The sequence below is a fragment of the Saccoglossus kowalevskii genome, chromosome 16 (genome assembly GCF_978046115.1).
Source record: "Saccoglossus kowalevskii chromosome 16, keSacKowa6.1, whole genome shotgun sequence".
NCBI lineage: Eukaryota > Metazoa > Hemichordata > Enteropneusta > Harrimaniidae > Saccoglossus > Saccoglossus kowalevskii.
In genome coordinates this window covers 9162054-9185705 of record NC_140656.1, presented here as the reverse complement: position 1 = coordinate 9185705, position 23652 = coordinate 9162054, and the positions used below count along the sequence as shown (strand labels likewise).

Genomic DNA, 23652 nt, shown 5'->3' with positions numbered 1-23652 from the left:
TAGTGAACACTTCACTATAACAGACCCAATGTATTATGTGCTTCATTATAGTGAACACTTCACTATAACAAACCCAATGCATTATGTGCTTCATTATAGTGAACACTTCAGTTTGCTATAACAAGGTTACAGTTTAGTGTTTAACCAAAGGTGTACTAGATCAAACATGTTGATACTATAAAAACTGCTAGAAATGTTCACAATTTCAGAATTTAGAAGCAGAAAAATTTCACAAAACACCGACTTTCTGTCTTAAAGTTGTATTGTAGGCGAAACTCAACTGAAAGCTCTTTCAAAGTTCAGCATCTTGGCAAGAAAATTCCATGATCCATGCTAAACACATCCAACTAGGAAATCATCTCAGATTAATCTTAATAGAAACGCTTAACATCAAATATTGATTTTATAATAGACTATATAGTCCATCTTCAATCACGGAACAAAGGAACCCAAGTGCAATTCAGTGACAATCACAAGTAAGCAAATAAAAATGAGTCAAAGTACAATGTATATACATAATGGTTTTGTATTTACATCCAAAATATGTATTTAATATACAGACATAATTCATAGATGATTTATATAATAAGTGAATAGAAATATTTAAGACTGATTAAACTTAATGTTATCAGGCGTAGTTCTGTTCATATACCAATTATATATGATACACAATGAGTATAGTGTGCAATCAGTTGAATGCCATAAATTTTCCCGCCAAAATCTTTGGGCACCATTTGCAAATTTGCATATTTTTCTGTAATTCCTTTTTAATTTTGAAACAAATTAACATGATTTTTTCACTGGCAACAGATCTTGTTAAATCTGACAAAAGCTGATTTTGGGATTTGTGGAAGTGTAACACTAAATATCGCCCTCTATGGCAGAATTCACTTCAGACTAGGAAGCTTGTTCAAATGGGTCAGCTTTACTGATATTTTTAACAGCATTGTAATCACTGCGTGGTGAGTATTTTATGACTTGGAAGAAGAGGTGGATTTTGCTAGTGAATTTTAGTCAACACTGACTTTTCCTTTAAAAACTTGCAGGATTACATACTATTTTATGTAGTTTTCAAGGACAAGTAAAAAAGGTACAACATTCTATCATTTCATCGCCTGGATATTTTTGGTGCAATATCACCAGCATCATGAATAATTTAGTCTACCTCAAGTCAGTCATGTATGTGTGTTACATTTCAACTGATTGGCTGATAACCATCCACATGAAAAATTTCCACCAATTAAAGTGAACGTTGCAAATGCAGTACGGTTACTTCTTTGAGCTCCTCCCCTTCTTCCTCTTGGCTTCTTTCTTCAACTTAGCGCGTACTTCTTTTTTCATTCTTTTGTCAACAACTTTGTAAGGTCCCTTGACTCCAGCAGGTCGTCTCGCTTTCTTTGAAGCTAAACTTTTCTTCGACACAACATAATGAACGTTTTTCTTTTTCTTATCCATAAGGCCTGCTTTTTTGTACAAACTGCAAGCAAGATGAACAGAAAAATTAAAAATAATTTTCTACCTTTATGAAGTGAGAGAATGATGAATAGCAACTCACTTCATATTGTACAATGTGATTCATGAAGGCCAAAACAAAAACAATAGCAAAATAATTCTGTTCACCAAAATGTCACAGCAAAGTAATTCAGATGAAATTACCACTATTGTCTGTATACAAAACCATAATGCTGTAGTTTTCAAAACACCGTTATCATCTACGCATAATGTCAGACTTTGATGTTGATGTAATTTCTATTATCAGTTTTGAATCAATGCCATCACAATAAATGCTAATGACATCTTGTACTATTTTATACTTCTTATGTATTGTTGTTTAAAAGAAATATCATGTTATTCACTATTTACTAAGACTTGTATGTGAGTCAGGCAAAGTAATTCTGCCTGATCCAAAATTATGTCGATATACAAGTTATTGTTGCTTTTTGATCAAATAAATTATGAATACATAGTGAAGGAAACAGAAATGAACAAATCGACAATGAATTTGAATTTCTGTACTTGCTCGTTTTAAACACATTTATTTTATTCATACCTTTTAATATGATTTGCTTTCTCTCGATCTGACATGTCTACTGTGTCGGATATCACCTCAGCTTTTTTTCTTGCTTTCTCCATTTTTTTAAGCATTTTCCTCTTCTTTCTAGCTTTTGCTTCTGCCACTTTCTTGATGGGCCTTGCATTGATTTCTTTCAATCTCATTCGGTATTCAGCCACCATTTCCTGTATTGAATGAAAAGTAAAAGTTCACTAATACTAATTGGCTAGAGCTTATCAGGTGACTTTGTGTCATTTATACTGATTGGCTGGAGCTAATCAGGTGACCCAGCTTCATTAATATTGATTGGATAGAGCTAATCAGGTGACACAGTGTCATTCATACTGATTGGATAAAGCTAATCAGGTGACCAGTACCGTTGACACTGATTGGATAGAGTTAATGAGGTGACCTAGTGTTATTCATGGGTCAATAATGTAATTATGTTTTCATGACTTGCCTACATCAGTAATCTGAAAACAAAAATCCATTTTTGGGGGGGGGGCTTGACAGGAATGGGCTGTTCATCAGAATGGGAGAAGTGGCAGAGCCAAGAAAAGTTTCTCTATGCAGATTCTAGTGCCATACTGCACCAAGTTTCCTCTTCCCCTCTCCACTACACCCCTGTGTATATAATGGTTTGGTCCAACTATACATTGCAAACTAACCTTTGTAACTGGAGTTTGTTGTTTGCAGTGTCTCGCCTCATTTTCAACGAACCAATCAGGAAGATGGTCATCATTAAAAGTATATCTGACAAAAGCAAGTGAATTTTGTCATGAAATAAACATGATTGTCAAAAATTTCTTATTTGAAGTATTGTGTTACAAAAAATGAATGCTATATTACCATTTTAATGCAACATCAGCCATAACCGAGTCTATTCGTGGATGGTGCTTTGAAGTATGATAGTTTGCATATTTAATTAAACTTTGAATTTTAAAGCAGGATTCAACACCAGTCAGAGCAACAGCTGTTTGCAGTGACTCAGCATAATTGCCAGCTACACAAGGCTTGTATTTTGTGGACCAATGATTAAACTATGAAATAGACATTTGCTAATTTGACAGCTGTCTTAAACAACCAATAATGTGTACAGTAAAGTAAAGGCATTCTCACACCAAACACACAATACTTACCTATTAAAAGCATGTTCTACAAGGTTTCTTTTGTTTTTCTTTGATGATATGAGCAATGAACCTAAGGCCATTCCTTCAGCGCTGAGTTTACGAGACTTCTTAGCTGAAAGAGACAGTGTCAAATAATGATGTATGCAATTTATTCAATCAACAAGATGGCATTTCATACCTGTTTAACCATTTCAGAAAAAAATAAATAGCGCCCTCTACCGCGATTTACCTGGCTCCTTTGCTTTGACGACCTCAAAATCACTGCTATCTTTATCTTCTCCAAAACTTCTTTTATTTTTCCTGCTACCAGTCTGCCCCTTTCCTTCAGGTGATGAAACCCCGTTCATTAGGACATCATCATCATAGTCACTGTCATCATCTGACAAGGATTCTGATTCTTCTTCTCCGTCTGACTTCAATGTAACTGTCTTGTCAAATCTTACTTTCTTACCACTCGATTGATTCTTGGAAATATCTTTTTTAGTGGTTTTATCTGATAAAAATTTATATTTTGAAACAAACGTGAAAATGTGATCATGTAGCACTAGACATGCTCGTTATTCATTTGATTCAAAGAAGTTCAATTGAACATTATACATCACCTTCTTCGGTTAACATTTTTTTTTCGAGAAACAAAGAATCCAAAGCGCACTAGAAAATTGCACAAATATTTATTTTACACTGGATTGAATTTCTTCATACCTCAAAATTTTGTTGGGTGACATGGGAGGAAAAAGTCAAATGATTTATGGTATGAATTTCCAGTGTGATGTTTTTTTATTATTTACAACAGGGGGTTCTTTCCCATAATGCATTGCCCACAGTGCTAAATTTGGCTCGAACTACTTGAATGACTATTTTTTGAAAAATAATGGAATTAACCAAAATAAACAGAACTAATTTCAAAAATAAATCCACAAATTACAAATTTTGTAATACACATCTAAAAACAACTGTTTATTAAGTAACTGTAACCATAGCAACAAGAGGAATTTGAAGTATCTTATGAAAAAAAGTCTAGCATCACAAATACATCAACATAATTTATCCGTGGCCTCACCTAGCACAACTCCTCCTTTTTGTTTATAACGTTTGGTCATTTCGGCTATCTCAATGTCTTCATCCTCATCCAGCTCCACCCCAGCAAATGAATCCTGTGACAGAAATTGAAATACACATCATTGTTGTTTATTAATAAACAGGATGATGAATCAAACATCATTTTGCTGGATTATTAATCCATGATATAAATAATATCTAACCCTCTAGGATCAGAGGATTTAGCAATAATACTGTAAAATATTTTATTTTAGCTGGAATTAATTTTCGCTGAAAAGACTTTTTGTCTGTTTTGTATGGAGTTTATTTTCACCAATTTTTGATGATTTGAATGTAAAACATAGGGAAAAGAGTATAATCACTTGATTATTGTCACTGAATCATACTTTCATCGAAAATAAATTCCAAGCAAAAATAATGTATTTTACATTATCCTATACTGACCTTATCAAACCATAATTTTGTTTGTCTTTCTTTTTTAGTGTCTTTATCTTCTAAATCCACCATCAGTGGATTCTTGTCGACCTCCACATCATTTTCACTCTCATCTTCATCTTCATCTTCGCTGTCATCTTCATCGTCACTATCCTCAGAGTCATCCCTACAGACATGGATATAATTAAACAGGGATCATTTGAAAGAGTGTCAAAACTACCTAATGAATTTTCCCCTTAATATTACTGCCTCACATTTATCATTTGTTTGTTATTTTGTGTTTTTCAGATTTCTCCTTCTGAGAAGAGTCATCGCTTGTGCAAAATTTCACCAAGGGAAACTTAATAGCAAATATTTCCTTTAAAAAAAAGATTACTACGAGAAATGACACATAAAATGATATGGCAACGTATTTGACAATTCGCCCAAGGCCCTGGTAAGTTGTTATCATGTAGTGTAATCTGTAGGGTTTGCTAGAAAAAAAATGGATTTTGATAGTTGGCAGTATCTCGAGACCTGGATGCAACCCTGCTGGCATCTTTTTTCATTTGCAAGTGATTTAATATACGTTAGTTTATATTGTATATGCCATTTCAGTGTCTACATTTTTGCGATGGTCGTTAAAAATTGGCACTAATGACACAGGAAATGTTTTATTAAAAATGAAAATTGGAGAAAGAAGATAGATAGTTACAGCTATTGCCAGTTAAATTAAACACATGGAAAATTATTTTTCAACACCTTGGAATCACTCCCATAACTCACTTCAGAGCTTTCAGAGAGCATTTTTTCATTCATTTTTCTTGCCATTTTCAAAAGGCCTGATTCTTGCATTAGGATATATACTTCACTTTTTGAAATGAATTTTCTGTAACTACAATGTGTGAATGAAATTTTCACAGTAATCGTACCAATCCTTCTCTCTATCATTTTGGTTTTGTGTTCCATCATCAGATTCATCCTCACTGGCAGACTCAAACTGTAATTCCTCTTCCGAATCTTCTGCTTCCTCATCCATAAAATTGATGTCACCTTTGCCGACTTCTGACAATTGCTGATAAATAATGTAAATTTGTAAATAAATTTAAAAATGTGAATGTGACTTGTAAACGTTTATTTTATAAAGAAGATATTTTTTCAACTAAAGCAACCAAATATAGCAGGTTATGTCCCTAATTATAATTTGTCAACTGACAATATAATGCTTATGTTGTTGGCGCACACTGAGGAGAAAAACCACAGCGATGATGCACAGTGATAATAAACATACATAAAATACATAAAATGACATAAAATGGGAATTTCAGTGAACAATCTCCAGATATGTTGTATTTCTCTTAAATAATCAATGGCTGAACCAGAGATTTTCTTACTTACTTCTTTGCTTTTAATTTTGGCCAATGAGAACATAGCTTCATCTGTACCAAAGTCTAACGTATCATTAGGTAAGTCCATCTTTAATGCCAGCCTCTCTCTCAATTTCCGTCTCTTAGATAACAGCTGTTTCTTTTTCCTAGAGGTAATTGTGTTATTTTATTTATAGAAGTATTCGTTAGAAGTATCTAAATATATTATTACTTCACAGTTGTTACATAGCATATACTGTAAAATCTGTATTAGAAACCCCGGCTTCTATTAAAATGGTACAATACAACACAGGGGATGCGGCTTCTATTAGAGCATCTACACATAGAAGAAACACTGAATTTTTGGTTCTCAAATGTTCAAAATGAATGGGTTTGACTTCTATTAGGGATGCGGCTTCTTATACAGATTTTACGATAGTATATGATTGTTCTCTCTTGTTCTTAGACTAATATAGTGAAGATCTTACCTTCTAGCATCGGCTTTCTCTTCTTGTTTCAACTTATCAAGCTGGGCCTCTATTTCTTCCTCACTATCCAGATCTTCGGATTCACTAGAAATAATTAGTTTATCAACTGATGTATGAGTGTCATCGGTTTATTACTTTAATCAGTGCGTGATTTTGTTTGAATTTCAATGATAAAATTTATTTGGAGTGACTTGTCGAGAGTTTTCCCAGCATTTCCAATGCATAGTATGAGAGAATAAGTAACATGTTTTTTAAACAGGGAGTAAGGGACAATGTTCTTAGAAAACGTAAAATCACCCATCTTAGAGAATAAGCTCTGATGCTTTTTCAATAAATAATATTGGATGTAAGAAAACAATTCTCAATGAAATATTTTGTGCTCACTGACAAATGCATATACTTTCAGTTTTTAATATGTAAATTATTATCACATGTGCTAAGAAACAGACAATTGAACCAATTGAATCGGTGATGTGGCTTGTTGTGAGTACATAAGTATGAACATCCACTTTCCAGTAGGTAACCACATTTTAGACATTCTTTTTTAAACACAACCTGTAACTTTATTCTGGCCATACCGGTATTTACTGTAAAACCATTTATATTCACTGGTATTTAATTTCACTATTTTGATGTTTTCAACAATTTCACTGGGTTTAAGGTTCATAAACTTGGCAGGGAAACAATGAGTTTCCACAAGAATTAATTTAGCGTATTTTACATATCAGCGAAAATAGTGAAACCGGTGAATAATTAATGTATCTACAGTATATAAAAAGAAATTAACTGAGAAGCAGATTAAAAATTCTGCTTCCTGCCATAGATATTAATATTAGGATTCAACACTATGAATAATTGTATTATTTATTTTGCATTTTTAATTCCTGCAATCATTTGAACACTGATGTAAAATAACATGTAAATATCCTTGGTAAATGAATAAATAATGTTGCATTGTTCATCTCCAATGAACTTCATTAACTTTATTTGTATAATTCACAAGAGGACTAGCAACTATCTGGACAGAAGTCAGTTTCAATGAGCAAAGATTACCATATTTAGATGTGTAGCGATGTGAGATTGTTCATAAGTCTGGTGCCCTCACAGTTTCCTGTGGGAGAGGCCTTTCAGAACACAGAAAGGTCTCATGCCACTTATCAACTAATCACAGTTCGTAGCCCTCAATTTAAATGCTTTGCAAGAATCAATGAAATTTTTTTTAATATTTTGTTTTCAGGTGCGCCCTGTTTGAGGGTGTGCATCACCTGTGTCAAGGGTGAGACTAACATGTGGTCTTTTGTTTACTCCTTAGCGGCTGTGTACCTGTGGGTTTATTCTGTGTGTATTTGGATGTTCTAATCTTGGTGTCTTTCCAGTGATTTCTCTAGGTGCAATCCAAACACAGTAGGTGTGTCTTGTTTACCAGAGTTTTGCAAGAGTTTGAGCTGGCCAACATGTGCGTTTTTTTCATGTGGTTGATTACTGGCATGTTGATTTCCTATTTTTGAACCATGTTTTCAACTTGTTCATTATTTTCATATAGCAATTTCCTCATATGTTAACATTGTTGTCTATGAGTTTCAGCTGGTGTTATGAGCCCAGAAAAAGGCTCCATGGGGAAGCCATGTTATTTCTGCATACACAGGCATAGGAAACTGCTTTTTTTCAATTACAAGAAACACTTCATATTACTTTTTCATTTTTAATCCAACCCATCATTGTGTTCACAAACAATAATAATCACGACTGCTACACTTGAACTATCTGAAGTTTACAAAAACAAGCCATGCATGGCACAGTCCTCGTTAGTTATCGAATTTGGGATATATAGTTTTGTTTATAGTAATATAATTGGAATATAACGATGTCAGAAATATGATTATGATTTTTTTAACATTAAAATGATTGACATTTTGTATCTGATCGTCAAACAAGTACTTGTCCATATTGGGAGATATTGCTCTGGAACAGCTTTAATTAAAACAAAATCAGCCATTTTGAATACATGTATATATCTATAACATGATGTATAATAAATATCTAAAATTTGAACATAATCAGTAAAAGCAAGGCAGAGATGGCACTAGAACTGGATTCATTGAAACAAAATGGCCACTAGTCCGTTCTGAAAAATAAAATTAAGTGCATCAGGAACCCGTAATGTCTAATGTATGTACCAAGTCTGAACAAATCCATCCATAAATGCCAGAAATGCTTGATATTTGATTATTTTTTTTAGAACAAAATGGCCGCAATTTGGCTATTTTGAATCAGAGCATGAAACAAATTGATGTGCCTATGTATAATATTATGTATGATGTATGTGTGAAGTTTGAATATAATTGGTCCATGCATGTCTAAGATATAGGTCCAGACGCATGGGCACACGGACTACGTCCAAATGAGGACTAATTAAAAATCCTCTCACCTTTCTTTTTCTTCTTTAGGTGTCTCGGTTTCTTTCAGTATTTTCTTTCTCCAGTTTAAAAGACTCCTGATATCTTTTTTACCGAGTACTTTGATGTCTTTGCAACACTGTATTATTTCTGGTGTTGTTAAGGAGTGCTTAGCGATGGCGTTGTCATCACCAAAGGTCAACTAGAAGAACAAAATATTGCAAGTTTGGGAAGCTGTAAAGCATCATGTCAATTGTGAGTGAATCATTAAAAGTTGTCGAAATAGAAATAAAAATATTTGGATGATTTGAAGGATGAGAAACTAGTAAAAATGCATTAAATTCAAAACCACTACGAATTCATATTTTGCTGAACGTGGTTTTCCATTAAACTGAAGGTACCCGAAATTGTTACCATGGAAACAATGACTTTAGGATTTCCTCCTTATTCTGGCAGCCATTTTATTTGTTATTTGAAAATTGGACAAAATGCAAACTGAGAATCATATGTCAAAAAGTAGTTTGGTTTCCAAAATTTTTTTCTCCAGTTTTTTAAAGAGTGAATAACTTTTAACACTTTTAACACAAATTTTTCTGTCAAACATGTGTTAGCACTTCCATTCTTAGTGCAAACAATTTTGAGCTAATTCATATGCTCATCTCATCTTGATGATTCCTCAGACCCCCCCCCCAATAATAAGTAATGGAGGGTCCCTTAAATTGAGACATCCATACCTCATTGACAGTGCTTAGCATATCCAGTGGATTCTCGGTTTTAAAATAATCACCAACCGTCTTCGTTTGATATAACGTATAATCTCCTTCATCATAACCTTCTGCTGCCTTCTTTCGCTTTTTCTCAGGATTTAAAACCGTAACTTTCTTCGGTTCTGCTGCAACTTCTTTGAAAATATGTCGCAGGTCAAAAAATTTTGCATCTGGAAAATAAAATTAAATAAAAAATTTAATGTTTAAGTCAATAATAATTCAGATAATAAATAACTAATTCAGATGTCAATCAATCTGCATAGAGGAGAATAAACTATATTAGTTTGTTTGTTGCATTCCTCCAATGTTTGCCCCACATTTTGGTCTGTAGGACACTGCGACTAAAATCACACTGACATTATGTATGTATATGCTTAACCCTTTTCCGGTCAAGTTGGTGAAAATCCGCCGTCAATATGGGTATGCTAGAATTTACCACTCCAGGTAGCTAAGTAAGCAAATAACACCGAATAAACGGCAAGGTAAAGACTATGTCTAATTATAGTAAACACGTACTTGCGTGCGTGACTCGAACAGGCGCTCGCGTACGACACCTAATCGCCTAGCTTCACGCCACTACACGTCTTCCCCTCGGCCACCGGGCATCCCCAGGTAGCTAACTGGTTAAGTCGTTGAAAAACGACCTGCTATTTAAGTTGCTCAGACGGTCAAGCGTTTATAATACGTTGTAATGAACCTGATATTTTACACTTGGGAAATTATGGAGGGAGAGAATTTGTTTTCAATTCCGTCAAGTCAAATAAATTAACCAAGTAATAAAGAATGTAATTCTGAACACTTGTCTGCTCCTTGACCACATTGCAAACTGCAGCATTACAATTGTATTTGAATGACACGATTATAACGGTAGTAACGTATTTTTACCAGCTTGGCAAATAGTCCCGACACTTAGAATGAATAGCATGACGGATTCTAACGGCTGAGCTTGGAATGTCGGCAATCACCAACGTAAGATGACCGGGACAGCTGGTGGGAAATATTCAAGTCCATGTGATTTCACCATCTGAGCTAGCATATGCAATTCTATGTGTATGCAAATTGTAACCAATCCGTGTTCGAAAAAATAACATATTTATTTACATAACAATAAATATTCAAATTGTGGGGAGATGCAGTCTTGTGGACATCTGGTCGTTCAGTATAAATATGGCCGAGGAAAGTGAGATAAAGCCTAGACTGGCAGTATGCCTACTTTCCGACATGTACGTTAATATGCCGTCCTATACAGATAGGAGGTGTTTTATGAAGGCAAGAAAGAAACTGAAGAAAACGCGTCAATCGTGCAGTGGCACGGGGAGTGATAAGTTTGACATTGACACCAGCAAAGCGTGGGAAAAGAAAGAAATCCAAAGCAAAGGAAACATTTGACGTCGGTGAGTTACCAGCCGAACGTACCACGGAAACCAGTGATAATAGTCCACTCAAGAAATGGCGTAAAAAGAAAAAGAACAAACACAAGTCTGAGACTGTCTCCTCTGTCAATGAACATGCAATTACAGAAGAAAACTTGAAGGACTGCGGGGGCAAACTAAGGGGCAAACCAGGAGGCAAACGTAAATCGAGGACGAATCGTAAAGTGGTTGAATCGCCAGTTGCCGACAAAGCAGATGCCGAAGAAATGGGAATTGGTAACGCTGAAATACAACGTGCCGTCGAAGATGTGATACAATTTTTGCAAGACAATGTTTGCGATTCGGAACCGTTGACATTCGCCACAACTGCCAACACAGAAATACAGGGGCCTGAACATATCGACCCAGCGAGTACGCAACAAAACGTCGATGTCACCAAAGAAATAGTTCAAGAAAATGTATGCGATACAGAACAATCAACACTTGCGAGTTTCCACGAAAAACAAACTATTAAAAAACGTGTTGTGTGAGCTACGACACAAAATACCAGATGACTTCATAGTTGCAAATGATGATGATACAGATTCAGAAATTGATGAAGATCGTGCTGAGAATGACGATTTTTTAGAGCAGCGTTACCCACCTGTACTCGATAGCGTCATTGACACAGAAATTGGTGCTACATTTGATTATGTTGCCTCCGGCACTGGTGAATGGAGAATGGCCACGGAGGAAGACGGCGATATATTTACTATTCCAGTTTTTGAACACGAACCTGGACCAACTTTCGAACTGCCTTCATATGCTCGTGAGGTGGAATATTTCTACAAATTTATCCCACCAGAACTGATAGAACTGGCTTCCATCGAGACTAATAAATACGCCAAATATCATCAAAAATACATTGCAAAAAAATTATATGCCCGCTGGCGTAATACAAATTTCAGTGAAATGCAAGCATTCTTTGGTGTGATGATATGTATGGGTATTGATCACAAATCAGCAGTCAACGATTATTGGTCGAGTGACCCCTTTCTGCAGAATATGGGAATTGCATCAGTAATGACTCGGGCCAGATATCAAATGCTAATGCGTTATTTTCATTTAGCTGATCCAGTAAATGACCCATGGCGGGATCCTGACATTGAACATCGTCGTCAACGATCAGAGGCCGACCCGTTGTATAAAATCAACCCGTGGCTGAAATCCGTACTCGAAAATTGCCGGCGATACTACCAGATGGGACAGGAAATTTTGATTGATGAGGGTATGGTTAGATTCAAGGGACGGTCCAAGTTTAAGCAGAGATTGCCCCACAAACCCGACTGCAATGGCTTCAAAATATGGCAGGTGTGCAACTCGACAACGTCTTACATTGCAAACTTTGAACCATATTTGGAGGTGAAATATAAAACTACAAATGAGGGGAGAAGGAAAGAAACTGGGACAATCAAGAAGACAACACACCGGTTGCTACAGCCCTTCACAGAAAAAAAACATTCTTTTCTGTGATTCGCTTTCTACGTCAGTTAACACAGCCCTTAAATTACAAGACAAGAAAGTGTAAATGGTCGGTAGTTTTAGCAGACGAAATCGGAAAACCATGCCGCCGCAATTAATTCCTGAGGGGAAAAGCAAGAAGCTGAAATTGAAAATTGGTGAAATGAAAGCAGCAACTAGACCGGACGACACTATCAATATTACTGCATACCAGGATGACAGCGCGCAAATATTGATTTTAAATACAGTCTATCCCCCACTGCCTATGTCGGCAGAAGCAGTATATGACGAGAGATCACATGGGTGACGTGGATAGTTCTAACCAAAGGCTAAAATACTATCACACGGGCAGAAAAAATAATCGTTGGTGGATCTACATGGCCTGTTACATCATAAATGTTGCATTGGTCAATGCTTATGAATGTTTCAAGGCATTGAATCGCACGACTAAAGTAACACACAAATTCTTCAATATCCGCACAGGTAAACAACTGATTGGTGGACACTCGAGTAGAATTCAAAAATCCATAAGAGAAGTTGGCTCTCTTCCAAGTAACACGTCATTTATTCGTAGTGAAAACATGGATTCGCACGAAATATGCAGACTATCCGGGCGTCAAAAATCGTGTAAGCAGTGCAGCAAGGACGGGAAAAAAACAGCGAGTGGCAGATTATCAGAAACATCGAAAGGATGCCCAATTTGTAAAGTTCACCTTCATGCGGGCGAATATTTCTCTGCTTTTCATCACAACATGGCACTGAGGGGAAAACACAAACAGTAAGTACGGAAGCGCAGCCTTCGACATCAGGCAGACGCATGGGAGCAGCCCGCTGGGGTGGATAACTAAGAAAGGCGTACAACAAATAAATTTGGGACTTATTACAGCGTCACGAACTGTACAATAGTTTGAGTTGGTGAAAATACGTTATCGTTAATTTAGTTTCATGCTCACTTGGTATTTATACGTTTTAATGTCAGGATAGTTCATCGGGTCTAGTCGGTGGAAATACGTTTCTGCGTGAGTATATATACACGCCAAGTCCCTGCAGTTACGTTCTTGCTACTTTGTTCTATTTCAAGTCGTTAAATATACGTTGAAATATTTAGTTAGTTAGTCGAGTCATGTCGGTGAATATACGTTGCCGTGTGAAGGTAACCCCAATCAAGTCGTTGCAGTTACGTTCTCGTTCGTTTTAGTTTCAGTTTGAGTCGTTAAATATACGTTGTAAGTGTGGGATTACTAGTACGGTCAAGTCGGTTAATATACGTTAGAGCTTGAATATAACATCAGTCAAGTCACGGAAAGTATGTTGTAATATGTTACACATGTAGTTCAAGTCGTTGAATATACGTTGCAATTTAAAATGTACGCTGACAGGTCGAGTACGTCAAACACGTTTTCCCCCGTACATGTCCCAAATATCCCCATACTCGCGCGTTTTTTTTCTTCTTACTTCGAACTTGCATTCATGTAGTGACCTTGTACTAGCTTGTAATGTGTTTTCAATTAAGCAATATTTATTTCAATGTTTAACACGTGTTTATTGAGACTGTACAAAGGGCAAAACATCGTTACTGTGTATTGAAATAAAACGGTGATTTTTTTTTATACGAGAAATTGTTGTCCATGGTGGTAATGAAGTGTGTATGCAAACGATTGCAAAAAATGTGAAAACTGAGGTCGATACAGTCTGTTAACTATGACCTATTTTTGCAAAAATGTCTGGCAGGATAGCATGCACAGATGCTGGCTACTGGAGGCATTGAATCATGACCGTTTTTCACTGACTTAACCTGATAGCCTGAAACTCCCCTGACCGGAAAAGGGTTAAATAAGTCATATTTCGCGATGTACTAAAACTGTAAATCATTTCGATTTTGTGAAAGATGATAATCGAGAATAAACATTTTACTGGGATTCTTTAAGAAAAAGATAGGGAGTCACAGTGACTTTCATCGGAGTCCTAGAGAGTCACATTGACTTTCACTGGGGTCCTAGGGAGTCAGTGACTTTCACTAGATTCCTAGAGAGTCACAGTGACTTAGATTGGGGTCCTAGAGAGTCAGTGACTTTCACTAGATTCCTAGAGAGTCACAGTGATTTTTACTGGGGTCCTCGAGAGTCACAGTGACTTTCACTGGGGCACTAGAGAGTCACAATGACTTTCACTGGGGTCCTAGAGAGTCACAGTGACTTTCACTGGGGTCCTAGAGAGTCACAGTGACTTTCACTGGGGTCCTAGAGAGTCACAGTAACTTTCACTGGGGCACTAGAGAGTCACAATGACTTTCACTGGGGTCCTAGAGAGTCACAGTGACTTTCACTGGGGTCCTAGAGAGTCACAGTGACTTTCACTGGGGTCCTAGAGAGTCACAGTGACTTTCACTGGGGTCCTAGAGTCACAGTGACTTTCACTTTTTCCAAAATTATACAAAGCTAAAATCTGATATTACATTGGAATTCTTGTAAGTGTAATATTTTGATTTCTGTATAATTTATTTTCATAGTTGTCTCGTCCCAACAAGCATTTTTCAAATTCAGTTGCCCTTTGACAAAAGTGGTTGTCGGTAACTACTGGACAACTGCCATTTTTGACTTCTGGTGTTATAAACATACCTATTTTATCAGGAGCAATGTAACCCTGACACACCACAAATATCTCAGCCGACTCTGACCTAGATGCTGGTGGTTTGGTGGCGTGAACCTTCTTGAACAACTGTTTGAAGACCCACATCAATGGTTGGTAGTCCTTAGAACGAAATACTTTGGTGACGAACCATCCTCCCTGGGTTAGAAAATCACTCGCTAGCTTTAAAGCTTTCAGGGTAAGTGAAGCTGAAATAAAAAGAAAAATATGGAACACTGAACTAAAATTTGTAATCAATTGGCATACAAACCACTGCAAGAACTATGCTTTGTACAGTTCATACTGCCCTCTAGTGTTCAATTTTTTTTTTTATGTCAGATATATGCAAGTTACTAGTAATTCACGAATTACTGAAAATTACTGTTTCTCATTTGCATGCAACTTTCACAGTGACATCACCAAGCTGCACAGTAAAAATTCATCATTACACTCAACGTCATACATCAAACAAAATTAATATTGTCAGTAAACACTGTAACACTGTCAGTAAAATATTATTTATTCCTAGATAATTTGCTGAAATGGAAATTAATTTCAGACAAATAAATGAGGTCATGGATTATGCAAATTTGAATTAGTCAGGTGACTTGAATTCAAGAGATAGTTTGAAAGCTGATACACCGCTGACAATGTAAAGCTTCAAATTGATTTGATAGCCTTCATTTTCACTATATTGTCTGATATACAATTGGAGAAAACAGAATTTCATTTACAAACTTTTATTGCAATAAGGCATGTGAGGATCATAGTAAGGTGACAAACCTTGTGTGAATGCGTCGTGCAACCAGTTTTTACCCACATTTGGTGCGCCATCATTCAAGACAATATCAGCTTTCCAATCTTTCAGCTCATTGCGCAAAAGCTATAGAGGAAGACAAAATGATAAATGTGAAATTAGAACAACAATTTGCAGACAAAGTGAATCAAAGAAAGCTTAGAAAGAACTCCCATGTCCAAAACACATCTGAAGACAATGCTTTTACAGTGATTTAATTTTCACAGTTGTCAATTTAATAGACTGACTTGATTTACGATATTAGAAGTGCATCTCTGAACCTGCTCTATACTAACGGAAGGAGCAGCAACGCTATTGTTTTAGCTTTACCCCATGATCGTTTGTTAACAGTGTTCACAAACACTGTTACTTATTAACTATTAGCACCTTCGTACAATAGGTTACACTAATCTCGAGTATTCGGTAATATTCGGAGCATGTTCGGAAGCGATAGACGAACCTCGCATGTACAATACTGAAAATGGCGTCTAGTTTGAATGCTGTTGTTTCCGGAAATCTTTGCGAACTTTAATAAAAAATTGGCAGATATAACATCGATTGAAGAAGAACTGATGAACTATCGTGAATTTTTTATATTTGTAATGGTGGTGATACTCAATCAATGACTGCCTGTGACAATAACCATTGCATTATTCAATGGTACCATTGTCATTGCTTGGGTTTGACGCCCAAAACTATTGAAATTTTCGACCACCGGGCGTCAGCGAACACCACCAGAAAAGATAGTATCGAAAGAAGGGCATGCCTAGACACTTTCTCCGTAATAATATTTTTTAGGTCCTTAGGAATTTTTGTTGTAGACACTCAAAATCTTGTTCTTGTTACAGTTTCTAATAATTAAAACATGTGAAATCTGTAAAATTAAATGTTCATCTGTTGAATTTCCGGTTGTGAAATACATATTTTGACCTTTTACACCTAAACAAACCAAGTGCGCATGTGTGATGACCGTAGTTTCACAATGTGCATATATTTTATGGTCACGTTAAAAATCTGTGGGGTTGTATGATATTCCGCTAACTCGTTACTTGTGTCAACAATCGCAAACTAACATCGACATCAAAGATGAGCTAGACAATGGACTAACTTGGGTTCAAACAAAAGAAAATAAGCCTGTTAAGAAGCTTAAGTGGCCACTTGAGAGTCGTCGTGGCTTCTTCCATTAGTACCTTCCATGCTCTGATCAAGCATAAATAAACTAAAAATCACTTTACTTATTTTGACCATAGAAAATATCACAGTAAGTATGATGACAATGTATATTGTAGAAGATCAAAATTATGTATTCAATGTGTTTTTATAGATGAGCATTATTAATTATTCATAATGATGTATGATTAAAAAAAAAAAGATAAACAATAAAATGACTGATTTGGCAATGACAATGTAATATAAGATTTTGATGCGAGTAAAATTAATATAAGGTTATTACCAGGTTACCTCAAAGTATGCACGAAAACAGTATCGACCAACGCGCAGTGGAGTTCGATGCGAAGGCGTACTGTCTGAGTGCATACGTTGAGGCATCCTCGTAAATAACCTTGTTATTATACATCTTTTCCTTCCAAGGATACATCATGGGAATGACGAAATCCAAAAAGTCTAGAACAGAATCAACGAACTTCTTTGTGTGGAGACCGGTCAAACCCCGATGGCAGCCATGTTTGTTTTTATTATTACAGGACGCTTATGCACGTAATCATTCCATATTTGGAATTCGTATTTCCTTGTATTGTAAGATGAAAATACCCCGTAAAATACCGCAAAATTACGGCACGCTGTAACTTATGGCGTTACGGTGACAGATGTATAATAATACAAGGTTATTACGAAGATACCTCAAAGTATGCACGAAGACAGTACAGCAGGAGTATCGACCGACGTGCAGCAGAGATTGATGCGACGGCATACTGACCAAGTGCATACTTTGAGGTATCCTGATAATAAACTTATTATTATACATCTTTTCCTTCCAAGGATACATCATGGGAATGACGAAATCCAAAAAGTCTAGAACATAATCAGCGAACTTCTTTGTGTGGAAACCGGTCAAACCCTGATGGCAGCCATGTTTGTTTTTATTATTACAGAACACTTATGCGCATAATTATTCCATATTTGGAATTCGCATTTCCTTGTATTGTAGGATGAAAATACCCCGTAAATTTACGGCACGCTGTAACTTATGGCGTTACGATGACAGATGTATATGGATTAACATTAATTCCAGTATCATACTTATCTCTGCATAAAACCTTGTACTGGCTCCAAGCATTACTCAACATTCTACTCCATACTTACCGATCTACATTTTTCTGTTGTGATATCAGCTTGTACAGTAATGGTATTTGGTATTGGTCTTATCGGTACTAAATCCACTCCAACAATAAGACTGGACACAGGCATGTGATTCGATGCAACCTGCAGCCTGAATAACACAGACATTTTCATAGCAATACAAGTATTTTGCAGATATTCTTAATTTATTGGCTTCTAAAATTTTGACAGATCACTGAATTGTGCTGTTTTTAACTAACTATTTTGTGCTAACTGTACATGGTGATAGGGACACAAGAAGAATGTATAAAACATTACGTAAACGAACATCTACTACCGTAAACATACACACAAATATAACTTATTTTCAGAGGTCCTTACACCATTGCACCATTATTCAATCACGGTTCAACACAAAAAACAATATTTCTTTGGTTTGCTATGAATGGTTTCCAGAACACGAGTTGACCAGACCTTCCATGGTGCCCTTTGACCTGATAGGGCAAGAATGCTATTAACCAATTAGAATACCGCATGGTACTACCGACATATTCCACGTATTGAGAATCACAAAGAATGCATCCCGGAAATAAATTTCGTTATTATTGATGTTGAAGTACATCCTATCGATGTTGATATCGCTGCCTGGTGTTTTTTCAAAGAGGTGATTAGCACTTTTTAAAAGATAAATTGAGTACTGGAAGAGTCATAACAGCTTTCACGATAACAAATGAAATTTATTTTACCTATTAGCACAGTCTTTTCCGCGGCGCTAACTCGTATTCATAATTTTGTTGGCCCACGTGTATCGCAAATGATTGTGTATTGATGAATGGATACTGTAAAATGACTAATTTTCACTGGGTTTAAATTTCCCTGATTTAGGATTTCGGGCATATTCAGTGGGTTTTAAATTCACGGTTTTATCATTTAGATAATGTATTCTATGCTAAATTTTCCATATTCACTGGGTTTTAATTTCGCGAATTTTCCAGTCAGCGAAATAAGCAAAATTAAAACCCAGTGAATAATTAATCCTTTTACAGTAATTGTTTCATACTTACTAATACATTTATTTCCTGCTGTTATAATTCAGTAATTGAAGCGGATTGTTTGCTCATACCAAATCTGAACTCATTTGACTGCACAAGGTTGTGAACCCTGTGAGCCTTTTATTTAATTGTATTTTCATTATAACAGGTCTTACCATCCTCCTGGTGCAGCGCACAAATCAATAAGAACTCTGGATTTCTGTAGAAATTGGAATTTTCGATTCAACTGGAGGAGTTTGAAAGCAGAACGTGCTCTATAGCCTGAGAAAGAAAACATCGTTACAAAAAAGTATGAATCAACGTTAAGTCAAATCCAATGTCAATGACAGATACATTGTAGCATTGACTGATACATGTATGATAATTAATAAACCACCCAGTATGCAAATTTATATTGGTCATTTAACCCCCCCCCCCAGGTCAAATGGCCTATCCCTAATAAAATTATATTCATACATATTTGTAGCTTTGGGAACAAAACTCTTCCTGTTCTGGTATTCAGTTTTTGTGATGGGATTTTTGTCATTTCTGATAATTTTGGTGTTCTTAAATTTGTCGTTTTTGGATATTGGGATTTTATTTCACTTAGAAAAGCTATGATTCCTCTAACAGATTTGCGTCCAAAACGAGCGACGAAAAAGTGCACTGCAAATATAAGTCAATAAAAGAAGACTTTTTTTTGTATCACACAAATGAAAATATCACCAATCATTTATATATTTGATGAAAACACTAGGGCAAAAAACGTAAGGAAATAATGTACATACATACATGTATGTGATCACATTCTCTTTTTATCCAGTGATTATTGGTGGTGATGCAATTCATGGAAGTTTCCAAACTTAGGTTCACACGTTTTAATACAGAAATAAAATGGAACTGATGCCAAAATCTGTTCAAATACAGGTGACTTTAAGTTGACGGGTATACCCTCATTTCAGGATGCTAGCGAATGCACTAGGTAAAGAATTGGGGTATTTTCATCATTGAACACAAAGATTGTAGTTTGCTGGAAATGTTTACACATAACATATCAATATGTGATTTATTTTTTTCAAAACACCAGGTCGACACACTAAATACTCATACAGTTAAAAAACGTTTGGGTATTCTTTTTTTCGGTTGTTCTTGTCAAAATAAAATTATTTTGCTGTACCTACATTTTTGTGTCACTTGTCTAGCTCTTTAAATAGACATTGCACACTTTTTTTCATTTCAAAGTTGTTCATATTTGTTCCCCCGTGTAAGCATCAAGGCTATTTTTCACAAAATCCTCTAAATCTCCACTCCCATTTTTTAAATAGGCTAACCCTTAGAGACACGGAGATAAGGCCCTTGCAGTTAGGACCCCTCGACGGTGGTCAGTTCGCCCCAATGCACATTCGCCCCAGACCAGTTCGCCCCAAAGTCAGTTCGCCCCAAAGTCGGTTCGCCCCAAGTTTACTGGTGTTCGTTTTCGCGGTTATGCGTGCAAGGAAATGTGGTTTTGAAATATTTTAAAAATTATACTTAAGTAAAAACCACATCGAAGGAGGCTGATCGCCGCGATTGTAGCATATCGCCCGAAGAGTCGAACCGGTGTCGTGCCATATGCGTCGTGATAGCGATACTTTGCCTTTTTTTTGCCATGCGCTGTGGTAGCGATTTTTTGTCCCTTTTTCGATTGACTTATCTCCCCTGGCTTGCCTTACAAACATGAATGAACCAACCAATCAATCGGTGTTGTGTGGTTTCGGCGTTCCAGTTTTAACGCACGGATTAAAAATACGGTGCCGCCATCTTGAACGTTCCATTCAAAAGGGGGTGGTGTGTGTCACAAGGACTGTGGTCACGCTAAAGGGATCACGAGACTTGTTATAATTATATATACAACGTAGTTATATTAAAATTGTACACGTATTATATTTGTTTAGTTTTCAGAAGTGAAGAATTGTTATCAAGGGTTTATGAATTGCGTGATAGTAGTACACCATGCACACACCATCAAAAAGGTGTGACCACGACACCTTTTCAGTACCGAATAACACCTATTAAACTGGGCGTCTAGAAGACCCAGTAACGTGGAGCTTTGTGACATGAAGTTGTGGTACAGCAACAACCAATTTATTTGTAGTCCATTGTATATGTGTTTTACATTCATTTTGTGACGTACACCGTTATTCAAGTCCAGGGGAAATGTTGAAAATCATATTTGATTCTCAAAAAATAAACATTACTCTGCAGTTTGTGCGCATACCTAGTATATCGCGAAACAATTGACCATTTTTTGTTTTGGTAATTAGCTACTGCTAATTACATCCTATTGTCTTGGTAATTAGTTACTTCTACTACTACTTGTTATTATTTTTATTATCCAACAAGAAACTGAGAAGTCGTCAAAAGAAGAAATTTCGCGATCTACAAGGAAGAATATTTAAACTATGGGAAGAGTTTCAACGTAATGAGATCTCCGTCAAGAAGCTGCACAGATCCAGTTCCAGACTGTATGGTAACGCACCCGTTGTCAGCAACATACAGTAGGTAAGGTAAACTTAAAGAACTTCGATGTTATGTATTTTAAAGTCGTTACCTGTTCGTTATTTTAAGAACTTCGATGTTATGTATTTTATAGTCGTTACCTGTTCGTTATTTTAAGAACTTCGATGTTATGTATTTTATAATCGTTACATTATCGTAAATTTAAGAACTTCGATGTTATGTATTTTATAGTCGTTACCTGTTCGTTAATTTAAAGAACTTCGATGTTATGTATTTTATAGTCGTTACCTGTTCGTTAATTTAAAGAACTTCGATGTTATGTATTTTATAATCGTTACATTATCGTAAATTTAAAGAACTTCGATGTTATGTATTTTATTGTCGTTACCTGTTCGTTATTGTAAGAACTTCGATGTTATGTATTTTATAATCGTTACATTATCGTACACTTAAGAACTTCCATGTTATGTATTCTCGTACTTTCGAACACCCAATAAAGTTAGCAATCCGGTTGTTGCCCCCCCCCCCCCACACACCCCAAAAACAAAACAAAAAAACACCCCACCACACACACCAAGACACGCAACAACTCAATGATTGATTCTGGTTTACGTGTTACGATATTATTGTACATACACGTCATCTGCAAGAAAGAAAACATAATAAATGAACGTAAAAGCACTGTTTGATAGGAACATCATGAAGCTCACTGGTTTCAGATATAATATACTAGCCAAGCCGACACAACCCCTATTGCTCAATAGAATAATCCAAGATGGCGATGTTTGAGAAACGGTTCGTTGAAGATCGATTCGACCTTTCGATAAACTATTCAAAGCTCGTCCAGTTTACGGATCTCATCGAAGCCTGAACGGAAAGATTGCTGGCTGCTTTGACCTGTGAACGCCAATTATAAAATCTATCGGGTCGGAGAGTGTCGTACGGACTAATAGGTCAAACGAGTCTGCGATCATAGCACACGGCACAGCACGGGTTCGGGCGATATGCTACAATCATGAATCGCGGCGATCAGCGTCCTTCGATGTGGCTTTACTTTAGTATAATTTTTAAAATATTTCAAAACCACATTTCCTTGCACGCATAACCGCGAAAACGAACACCAGTAAACTTGGGGCGAACCGACTTTGGGGCGAACTGACTGTGGGGCAAACTGACTGTGGGGCGAACTGGTCTGGGGCGAATGTGCATTGGGGCGAACTGACTGTGAATCCCCCTCGACGTTTGGAACCCCCATTAATATAAATATGATATCGTCGACGAACTTTATTTATATTATGTACTATGTATTTTGATCTTAACTTGTAATCCATTGCCGCATTGCACAACCATGGCCACATGGTTCATAGCACTAATAGTAACATAAATTGATCGGTCATCGTAAGAATATTACAGTAGAACTGTTTAACTTACCGGTTTCTTTGGCTAATTTGTAAAACTTGTCCTTCCTCCCCTTTCCGGTTTTAGCTTTCTTGCCCATATTTGTAAAATTTCACGTTCTCTACAGGCTGCGGAAACGCTGAAAGCACAACTTGGCACGCACATGTGCACATTGATTCAACGTCATCAATGTTTGTTTGAGGAAATCACTGATCAAGAAAAACGTCATGATAATGTGTGTAGCATCCATCCTCGTGCAAGATAAATTTTAATTTGTTATTGAAACACTAGCAATATTTTCGCAATCTCACAGGATTTTATGTTTGAATAACTTGTTTACCAATTATATTTATATTTATTGATAAATTTTATTTTTGGATACATTGTTGTAAACACTTTTAATTATTTTGTTTTTGTATATTTTTTTTAGTGTGTCAGTGTTCGTGACGTAGAGT

The 23652-nt window shown here is 36.2% G+C and overlaps 1 protein-coding gene across 1 annotated transcript; it reads right to left on the bottom strand.

Annotated features, from left to right (window-relative positions):
- Positions 1 to 244: 244 nt before the first annotated feature.
- Positions 245 to 23384, bottom strand: LOC100367821 (pre-rRNA 2'-O-ribose RNA methyltransferase FTSJ3-like). The gene is made up of 17 exons (XM_085491735.1): positions 23231 to 23384; positions 19477 to 19582; positions 18294 to 18420; positions 15959 to 16058; positions 15166 to 15384; positions 9642 to 9844; positions 8940 to 9109; positions 6512 to 6595; positions 6055 to 6190; positions 5589 to 5731; positions 4687 to 4843; positions 4244 to 4337; positions 3413 to 3676; positions 3193 to 3295; positions 2722 to 2806; positions 2051 to 2238; positions 245 to 1477 (listed from the first exon to the last, which is right to left on the bottom strand). The coding sequence occupies exons 1-17, from the start codon at positions 23295 to 23297 to the stop codon at positions 1270 to 1272; spliced, it is 2454 nt and encodes an 817-aa protein (XP_085347861.1). The 5' UTR covers positions 23298 to 23384; the 3' UTR covers positions 245 to 1269.
- Positions 23385 to 23652: the final 268 nt, after the last annotated feature.

Excerpts from the sequence above, each read along its gene's own strand:
- LOC100367821 (XM_085491735.1), bottom strand. The coding sequence starts at position 23,297 with ATGGGCAAGAAAGCTAAAACCGGAAAGGGGAGGAAGGACAAGTTTTAC. Across the intron at positions 15,385-15,958 it reads GCACGACGCATTCACACAAG|CTTCACTTACCCTGAAAGCT; the intron begins GTTTGTCACCTT and ends TTTTTATTTCAG. Across the intron at positions 4,844-5,588 it reads AATGATAGAGAGAAGGATTG|GGATGACTCTGAGGATAGTG; the intron begins GTACGATTACTG and ends CCATGTCTGTAG.